General features: G+C 35.8%; 1 protein-coding gene across 1 annotated transcript; it reads left to right on the top strand.

Moving 5' to 3' along the window:
* The first annotated feature begins 3,316 nt into the window (after nucleotides 1–3,316).
* Nucleotides 3,317–6,514, top strand: LOC129959176 (collagen alpha-2(I) chain-like). Its single transcript, XM_056071999.1, has 2 exons — nucleotides 3,317–3,320; nucleotides 5,286–6,514. The coding sequence occupies exons 1-2, from the start codon at nucleotides 3,317–3,319 to the stop codon at nucleotides 6,512–6,514; spliced, it is 1,233 nt and encodes a 410-aa protein (XP_055927974.1).
* Nucleotides 6,515–10,723: the final 4,209 nt, after the last annotated feature.

The following is a 10,723-nucleotide window of genomic DNA, read 5'->3' as shown; positions in this document are numbered from 1 at the left end:
TAAATTTATCAGCTTCTAGAGGCGGTTAAGTCCATTGAAAGCTCTAAGTTTGAAGGTACTATGCAAGATTATAAAGAGCATCTTCGCTGCAGTTGAAATTCAGAAAACTTGTGGAATTCTGCAATTCCAAACTTAATCTAATTTACTATTTGAATAATTCTTAATATCGTTAGTTAAAAAACGTTTTGAAATTTAAATTGAGTCGTCTGCAGCAAATTTCGGGTATTAAAATGCTTTTTAAAAGGAAGATAGCGAGATACTTTTATCCTTATTCATTTTGCGATCGAGACGTATGAATGGAATTTGAACGGCTTCAAATTCGATAAAAAGCTTGTTACAGTTAATTCAACTGACTTGGTAAACTCGACAGAATGATTGAATTGCTCCATGTAACCAAATGAGATTCTGTTGAGATTGATAATTTAGCTGTTAACTCGTAGTAATTGAACATGGTCTTAAATTAAGCTTTACTATGTGTTGATGTCTGTGTAAACCTCAAATATCTAACATTCTGTGTAATCTTGAATCTTGTGCTTAATATTTCATTGAATGTTTTTACACGGAAGTTTCAAACTTGTGCTTAAATTAGCAGCTTGAACAAGGTAAAAACAGAATTGTATAAAATGCTGGAAATGAACATAAAATGGCTGGGTGATTGTATACCTATGTAAATGAATTTTAGCTTGAAAAGAGCAAGATTCGTGCATTTTCATGTTTTCATAGAAATTTTTTTTATATAAATTGCTTAACTTACTTCGCAGCCGTTTCAATCAATATTTGTAGATTAAAATTTTATTATTCATATATTATCCAAAAGGTTGAGTATTAAATATTTCTGTACTTTTAAAATTACAAATTCCTCCCGTCATTCACCTCTCAAAATTTGGTTAGGCAGAAAGGTGAGATATTATTTGAACCGAAAATGCCTTGCATACTCAATATCATAAATTTGTTAAACCATTGTGCGATGCATAATTTGCTGTCATAAGAAAACGTACTGTTACACTTAATTTTCCTAAATTTTGAAAGCATTCGGAATATAGCGGAAGCTAAAGAGGCATTGTGTCAGACATAACATTGTCGATTGGTCGCTATAACATGTCTGTCCGCTGCAGTATGCAGTCTATTATGACCCGTCTCATCGCAACGAGTCGATTTCCTAATTTCGTCTATTTTTCATCTTTGGGCCTAGAATAGTTGATTTTGCTGTATCATTGAACCAGCCGTTTTGTACAATGAGTATGCTGGACAAGTAATTGCATTTGTTTCAAACTTTGACATCTTAATTGTAATTGTTCATATTTCAATCTTGCTACAAAGAATGTCCTTCAGCTCTTACGCGAGTTTGATTAAATCAATCTTTTTCCGATTCCCCTCCTGTACTTTGGTCTTTCTTTCCTGTAAATTCCTTTAAATTCTGCAATGAAATGTACTAAAAATTAGCTGTTTATGTTGGAAAGCATGTTACAACAAATAAAAACAAACTCAATATTTTGGAGCCAGAATAATCCACCTATTAATACGACTCTTTATTCAAGCACTCGGCTTCTTTATGCTTGTAACGTAGTGATGAGGTTTCTCTTTATAACAAATTATATTAGAGTCGTGTTTTTGTAAATATCTGTATGTAAAACTGGTACAGGTTATATCTGAAAGTCGGAGAAAGTTGTTGGCATGGCGTAAGGAGTTCATATAAGTGCATTGGGTTGTATACATTGAGTAACATTCACGAGTTCATAAAAAATCAATAGTATATTTCAATATCGAAAATGAGCATTGTGGGATCGAGCTTTTACTTGGTTGTACTTACGGAACAATTCCGTTATGACAGTTTGAAGATTTCGGTGTAAGCCCCATTCTCTCCCTTGCTTTCTGTTTGACTTTTAAAGATTGTTTGCACCCGTTTGTTTATATTCTCTACTTGATTTGTTTTAGATTCGTTCGTGAAGCTGTAGAAAAGTCGGTTCCAAAATAGATTGTAAGCAAATGCTAGACATCTTTGCATAGAAATGTCTTGTTCAAAAGAAATGAAATGGAGCAGTCTTGGTACAGTTTCTTATGCAAATGATATGACGTACGCTGAAGGAATCTAGAAATTATTTTGCCCGCATTTGAGGAAATTTCCACAAATTTTTTAAACTTTGAAATAACATACGAGATTGAACATTAAATGGACTCTTGGAAGGGCCATCTGAATTCAAAAAGTTAAATATATGTGGAGAAAAGTATTGGGCTCGTTTTATGCTGAGCTCAATCTGGAATTTTGAGTGGGTAAATTATTGGCAATATTTCTCCAATATTTTGACTTTACAATTCGTATTTTCATGGCAAATGATTCTTGCTTGCGCATGTTTAAGAACTGAAGTTCTTTGTCGAACCTAAGAAGCCGCTAAAGGCTTTCTCGTTTCTTCTATGTGTACTTAAAGTTTAAACCATACTTTTTGATGTTCCCACTGCCTAAAATGAACAGTTGATTTTAGGCTGCTCTTCTAATTGGATCGTCATTTCTACTTCAATGAATAAAATTCCTAGTTTTTCAAATCTATTTTTTATTTGGATTCTTTGCTTCCTAAAAAGTTTATTCCGAGCCACAACTGTTTTTCGAATAAACTATTCACTGAATGCTTCATTAGAAAAGATCTTTACAGGATGTAATTTACCTCTTTGGTAACTTTTGTTTTCAGCTTGAAATAAACCTACGAATTATTGCATCAAGTTACTCTCATTAACCTAAATTCTTCAGCTCAAAAATAACTATTGCTATAAACGGAAGTGAAACGACTTAATATAATCCAACATTCAAGATCAGATGTTGGGTTTTTATACGTTAACAAGATATGAGCAAAGCTTGATATCCGTTTTCTGTTTAGAGGGATGAAAATGACTTGGTCGATATGAAACTTGCTGTACCTTGTTTCCAATTAAGTCTAATAAATTAGTTGCATACCTCTTTTCTTATGATCTTTCTCTGTATAATTTAGCATTTAATTTTTTCCATATCTAAATATTACGTACTTAACATCTTTGCACTTAAGTAGGAAAGTTAAAGAATATAAAGGCCAGAAGTGGCATAGGCAAATTCAGCAGTATTTCGCCTAGCAACAACTTTCAATTTATTCATCTGGCTTTCATATCTCATTGACAAATTAGAACAAGCTATCTATCGGCAAGAATAGAACCATTTTTCAGCTTCCATTTCAATTCGAGTCTCTTGAACATTCGTTTTGTAAATTGTTACTGAAATACGATTAACGAATTTTATTACTTTCTATCGATGCTCAATCAGAGGGGGCTGGAAGTCATCCAAGTAAACGCGATGGGTATGAACTGTATACAAAGAGTGTCGTGTTCGTAGAATTTGGGTCATTATATTTGGAGGTAACAAAAGGTAATGTTTCATATGGGAAATACTTAGATTACATTTCACATTCGGCAAAGATCGCAGGAGAAATAAAATGCGTGATTTATGAAAATTCGAATGAATAACGATTAAATTGACTAATAAAGGGCGTTGTCGGAAATAAAAGGGGTTAATGCAAATTTTGGGTGACAGAATAAGGGATTTCGGAATAGCAGCTTAAGCGACGTTAGTAAGATTTGTGGTGCCCATTATTATAGGATTAGTATAGAATAAATTCTTTTTAATCTTGCGGATGTTCGTTGACAAAATTTCTACTGAAAATTTTTAAATGTATATACGCGTGGAATTCAGCCCAAAGTTCGATTTTCGAATTTTAAAAATTACTGTAAGGTAGCAACGTCTTTATTTCATATTCATTGCAAATTAAAATTAACAATGGCACTCAATTTTATAGATTCTAAGACCTAAATTAATCAAGAATTTTTAGTAAAGCAACTTTTTATATTGAAACTAAAATACTCTTCTGCTGACGCATCCGAGGAAAATTAATCTATCGTGTACAAGATGTTCCACCAAGATCAGTTGGGCATGTTGGAGTTCTTCGGAATAAGCAACTCCCAATTCAAATTCCAAAGCTCCTCAACGATACCATGACAACTCCTACTGACAGAATAATTTAAATTTTAATTACTAACTGGACTAATTTTACACTTTTAAAGGATTTCGAAGTTTCAGAATGCACTCGAAAGAATAAACTTTATATTTTCGACCGGCCAAATTGCCCCAAGACCAGACTAGACCTACCTACAAAAAAATCAAACATCTCAGCTATCCGGTCTTAGACTTGCCGATATTCTCCTGCATATTCCTTATTGTAATCTGAATCAATGGTGCAATATAATATTTTTGAGTAACTTAAATTGCAGCGATATTTGATTTGTGGCATAAAGTTATGAACTTAAAAAATTAAATAGAACTGAACAGAAAAAGCAAGTGATTGAACGGAATGCTTTCCTGGAAAGCCTAGAAAGAAAGCCCCTCACCCCCAGTTCATTGAGATCAAAATAAAAAATGTTAAATAGTTTTAAACTTGAGTTCAGGAAACCGAACCAATGAAAATTCGTAGGAAAAATTTCCTTATAAATGTATGACGTATATCCATAAATAGTTTGCTCCTTCATCGAAACGTCGAGGACAATCTGAAGGCTCCAGCAAAAACTTATGTTAGGGAATTCGGAAACAGTAATTAGTAACGATAATTTGGTTTATACAACTTCCTCACTTTACGAATGACAGCTGATTAGTTTTTATGAATTAATGCATTTACATATGGGTAAAAATGTTTGAAAAGGAATAGGCCGTAAGTCAATCATAAATCTGATTAGCTTTTATTAACAGTTATGATGTTCAAATGATTGCATTCTAAAATGGAGGAAGGAGTTAGATTTCTATTCATTGCTTTCGTCGCTATGTTTCTCATTTCTGGGAGAATCTGTATAGTTGAATTTACTCATTTTCCTTCTCCGCGTTGTCTATATGTAATGTGAACGATACTAACCCAAAACAGCTTGTATTGTTTGCTGAACAACCAGCATAAGCGTTCCATGCACGGTAGAATCCATCTTACTTCAAGCATGCAATAGTGATCACTGGAAAATGTCATACCAAGTCTAAGAGGCTCATTCATGGTGCTAAGTATTGCCTTAGTGTTGGAAAGACTAACTTTTGAAGATGGATATATGGTCTAACACAGCTCGGGTGTCTATTAAGCTTTTTATTTCCTACTCGACTCCATACTGGTCAGGTTTCCTTTTTACTTTATAAAGGAACTTAAAATCTTTCCCTCTAATAGCCCTTCATTACAATCAAGGTTTGTTCCCTATAATTTTAATGTTTTTATAGTTCTCTTAAATCTTGCATTAAGGCGCGAAAGGTGAAGTCCTAGTCCCCAGTGTGAGTGGTGAAGTCCTAGTCCCCAGTGTGAGTGGTGAAGTCCTAGTCCCCAGTGTGAGTGGTGAAGTCCTAGTCCCCAGTGTGAGTGGTGAAGTCCTAGTCCCCAGTGTGAGTGGTGAAGTCCTAGTCCCCAGTGTGAGTGGTGAAGTCCTAGTCCCCAGTGTGAGTGGTGAAGTCCTAGTCCCCAGTGTGAGTGGTGAAGTCCTAGTCCCCAGTGTGAGTGGTGAAGTCCTAGTCCCCAGTGTGAGTGGTGAAGTCCTAGTCCCCAGTGTGAGTGGTGAAGTCCTAGTCCCCAGTGTGAGTGGTGAAGTCCTAGTCCCCAGTGTGAGTGGTGAAGTCCTAGTCCCCAGTGTGAGTGGTGAAGTCCTAGTCCCCAGTGTGAGTGGTGAAGTCCTAGTCCCCAGTGTGAGTGGTGAAGTCCTAGTCCCCAGTGTGAGGGGTGAAGTCCTAGTCCCCAGTGTGAGGGGTGAAGTCCTAGTCCCCAGTGTGAGGGGTGAAGTCCTAGTCCCCAGTGTGAGGGGTGAAGTCCTAGTCCCCAGTGTGAGGGGTGAAGTCCTAGTCCCCAGTGTGAGGGGTGAAGTCCTAGTCCCCAGTGTGAGGGGTGAAGTCCTAGTCCCCAGTGTGAGGGGTGAAGTCCTAGTCCCCAGTGTGAGGGGTGAAGTCCTAGTCCCCAGTGTGAGGGGTGAAGTCCTAGTCCCCAGTGTGAGGGGTGAAGTCCTAGTCCCCAGTGTGAGGGGTGAAGTCCTAGTCCCCAGTGTGAGGGGTGAAGTCCTAGTCCCCAGTGTGAGGGGCGAAGTCCTAGTCCCCAGTGTGAGGGGCGAAGTCCTAGTCCCCAGTGTGAGTGGCGAAGTCCTAGTCCCCAGTGTGAGTGGCGAAGTCCTAGTCCCCAGTGTGAGTGGCGAAGTCCTAGTCCCCAGTGTGAGTGGCGAAGTCCTAGTCCCCAGTGTGAGTGGCGAAGTCCTAGTCCCCAGTGTGAGTGGCGAAGTCCTAGTCCCCAGTGTGAGTGGCGAAGTCCTAGTCCCCAGTGTGAGTGGCGAAGTCCTAGTCCCCAGTGTGAGTGGCGAAGTCCTAGTCCCCAGTGTGAGTGGCGAAGTCCTAGTCCCCAGTGTGAGTGGCGAAGTCCTTTCTACCCAAAGCCTACCGATGAGCTTTGCTAGCGAGTTCATCAGTAGGTTTCTCAATTTATTAAACCATCTTTGATTGATGATGGAAGATTATTACGGGAAACTTTTTATAGCTTCTTTTATAGAGAATGGCTGGCCATTATGGAGAGTATGGGGGGAAAAGACTGGTGGACATACGAGTCGTGTTAGGTCGTGTGTTCATCTCCAGAAGATATGGTCTTTCGAATACTAGTGCAATAACAAGCTCCATGAACAAGCTTATTAGGCTTGGTATGGCATGTTCCGCTGATCACTGCTGCATGCCTTGAAGTGAGATGGAAGATTCTACTGTCCATGGAACGCTTAGTGATGCTGGTTCGGAGAACAATACAAGCGCTATTTGGCTTATGTTGTTCACACTTCATACAGACATGAAAGTGGAAAATGAGAAATAATTCAGTTATGCAGGATTTCTCCCTCAAATGAATAATACATAGGTAAAAGCAATTGATAAAAATCTAAATCTCTAATCATTCATTTTTCAATGGAATCGTGAACATCATTGTTAATAAAACTGGAGCCTCCACTAACACATTCAGACTAGTACCTTCACAACGTTCTGTACTGTATAATCTTTTTAAAGCACGAAATTCTCTGAAGCGTTTTGGCCTTAAACTGTCATTACGAAATTTGTAGTCTGAATTCTAAACAAAATGTATGAAAATCGCAACAAAGGGCGTTAGTTAAAATCTTCCGCAACCTCATACATAAAATATTTGGATTTTTTACATTTTAAAAGTGTTCTATAATATGAATATAATCAATTTTAACATCCACCTGGTCCTTGTTTATGAACATTTCCATATTAACTTTTCAGATAATACACGATCCTTCTTGAAAATTCTTAATGTTATGAAATCTTGTGTGCCACATTTTTAATCCCTGTTCTAAAACTTTCTTTGGCCGTGCAAAAAAAAATTTAAATTGCAGTAGTTGGATTTCAACTATTCGTTAGGATAAAAGGCAGTATTCGCATAATGCTTTGCCAATGATCAATAGTAGAAAGATAGAGGCTGACTTAGATTCCGTTAATACAATGACAATCATTTTAGTCCTTCAGAATATAAATGTTTGTAAATCTTATTCTAATTGCAGTTATTGCAGGAAAATCTGCTTTTAAAAATGATCATACTTGAGAAATAATTAGAAATGTACATTTTATCGAAGTTCTTAGCTTGTTTCAAATTGCGTTTAAATGTGAATTAAGAATTAGAGCAAATTTCATGTAGGTATAAGAAAACGAGTAAAAGATTCGGCACTACCAAAATGCTCTTGATTGAGGCTACGGACTTAAGTAAATCTCTAAACATATTTTACATCCGCATATTCTTGAATTTAATTTCTTATTCCTGCAAGATTTAGTTTTATTAATCGTATCACGCAATGAAATGCTTAAAATTTTGAAGATGCCAGTTTATTTGGATAATAAAAAAAAATATTTTGCATTGTAAATGCCTTTCGCATGCATTTTTTAAAATTAGGGCGTTGATTCTTACGAAATTTATAATTGGGCATTCAACCGATAATATAAATATTTAACGTGGAGGGGGGAGGGTGTGTGGTATCTGATTAACTAAATTCTAATGAGAATGCCGAGTTTCAGTTTTGAAATACTAAGTTGACTAAATCTATTCCGATTCAGATGTAGTTTTTGAAGATTCTGTGCAGATTTTTATTGGTTAAGGAGGAAATAAAATTTAAAGGTTTTTCTAAGACTGGGAAAACCAAATTACCATTTGTTGTGAGTGACTTGATATTCTCCAAGTATAGAAGTCTAAAAGCAGTAATAACTTTCGTCATTATTATTAGCGCCTTTCTAATACTCGATAAAGGTTGTGAAAGTAAAATCTTGTGCTGAATGCGATATTCCAGACTCTCTTCTCACTAACTACCGCAGCTGTTAACGTTTTCTAAGAATGAATAACTAATGTTTGACATCTTTTGCTTCATCATCCGTTAAGGTGTCCATGTGTATGAACATGCATATAGCTCAATGTATTCCAGCGAAATAGTCAAATTTCCAAAATTAATTTGAAAGAGTTAGCAAGTCATACATTAATTTGCTTGGTACTCTCTTCTTGAATTGCCAATCAGACGATATTGCTATTTTCATCGATACCATCTCAGCCTTCAATTAAATGCAATTTTTCTTTTTCTTTAGTGGGTTTCAAATGAAACGTCTTATTCCTCCCTTCGAAGCTTTTTCCTCTTCCTGCATTTGAGGATGTAATTTTCTTACTAGGTCCTTTTTATTGAAATGTAATCTGCACAGGTACGAACTAAAACTTAGTAATGTCCTTAAATAACTGCTGCTTAAAGGCAGTTACTTCACGGCGTCTTTGAAATAAACCTATGAATTCAAGTTTCTTTTTGTCTGCTCAAAGCTTTTGGCCGCAGAATTACAGTGGTAGAAAATATTTTTCTCTTAGAATTTGTATAGTCTTGAAGTATTCAATTATCATAGAGCTTTTTGCTATTTTAAATTAACGGCGTATGCAATGAAAATAATTTAAGAGAAAAATGAGCTCCTGCGTAGATTAACTAGCTTTTATGAAAAACACTAGGCCTAAACTAGGAATCAAACCTGAATAAAAGTCCATGCCTTCACCTAACGAAAATTCGATTTTGTTAATTGAAATTTTGTTTGCTTCATTATTTCATAACTGATCATTTGTCTTCCAAGTCGGCAATTCTAAAGAGTTGAAGCTTTCAAAAGCATTCAAATTACTCCAATTTCTTAACTCCCATTTTTATTGCTTAATTTCATTTTTGAATTTCCCGTAATCTATCGGAAATACTCACTCTACGTGTTATCTTGATTGCGGAGGAATTGAAAGTATCAAGTAGAAGTTACATTTTAGAACAATTTTAGGAACTAATTTTCCCCTTCTGTGTTAAAAGCTTACGACTTGACAGTTTAATGTTCTTTTTGAATGAATTTCTCTCGGGAATCGTGTAGCTCTCCTACAAGTCTAAATAGTCTGATCTCTTGTCGAAGAGACTGCTTTTGTTTTCAGATTTTCTGTTAACCTACGAAATATCAGAAAGTTCCAATATTTAAGGTAAATGAATTGTAACGAATACAGTTCAGGGAAATTTTCCCGAATTTTGCGATTCCTCATTAGGAAAATAGCATGCAACATATATTAAGAAGCTAGCATCTTCTATTAAATTCTTGTCATTTTTGCTTACAAGAAAAAGAATTGAAGATGCACTCTCGTTTCTGCCTTTCAAGACCCATCGCCATAACATTCAATTATTTGAATCCAGTGAATACAATCTTGAACGGTCTTTTGGTAAAGCAAAGGTAAATAAATGACTATAAAATTTAAAGCTAAGCTTGCATTGGCATATAATTAGGAAAAAGCTTTTCATTGACGTAGTTACGAGTCTGCGTAATTTATACCAATACTTTTTATTTAAGGCTTAAACCCATCTATGACCGCAGTACATGAAATGCTGCACCTATAATACCGACTGATTTTTCCAAAAAGTTAGACAAAACTTTAGATTTTGTCGGGGAAGATGAATGGAAATTTTTGATCAAAATGGATAACCTTGGATGTGACCATATTAAATTTCCATTTTTATCTAGATAAGTGTCTAAATTCTGTCTTTGATTTGTTTATTGTAAGATTTTATCTCTTTGAAGATGTCTCCAATTTCAGTATGGTTGCATTTCATTTTTCCAGACCAACTTTTTATAAGAAACAACCTAAATGTTAACTGTAATTTCCTTATGTTCTAGTAAACAGCGTATCTCCACCAGACGCAAATTTCGAATTACTGTTGCTAAAATAAATGCTTCGGTTGCTGTTTCTTCATCTATTTTAAACTACGAAATTTCTTCTTAAAGTGCAAGGCAGACCAAAAGTTTTAAAAAGGTCCTGTAAATTCATTGTGGGATTATGTAGGAAGATTGCATTTTAATTCTAGAAATGGCATATTGAGAAACAATCTGAACTCCACCTGCAAAATATATTTGGAATCGTATAAGTTTTTTCCATGAATCTTGTATGTTTGCTCAAAACAGTGGAGCTCGCAAGCTGAACATGAGCACATGTTTTAGAGACATAACGCTCATACAGATAAAATAGTCACTTGAGGGGATTCCTATCAAGAACATACAGGCAACCTGTAGTCTGATTAATTTACCAGTTTGTTCCTTACAGAGGTTTTTAAAAACTTAATTTCATTTTTTCTCCTGGGAAAGTTTTTTGGACCCCACAGATCTGGTCAATAGATA

The sequence above is a fragment of the Argiope bruennichi genome, chromosome X1 (genome assembly GCF_947563725.1).
Source record: "Argiope bruennichi chromosome X1, qqArgBrue1.1, whole genome shotgun sequence".
NCBI classification, from domain to species: domain Eukaryota; kingdom Metazoa; phylum Arthropoda; class Arachnida; order Araneae; family Araneidae; genus Argiope; species Argiope bruennichi.
The sequence above is the reverse complement of the archived record's forward strand: the minus strand, read 5'-3'. Positions and strand labels throughout refer to the sequence as shown.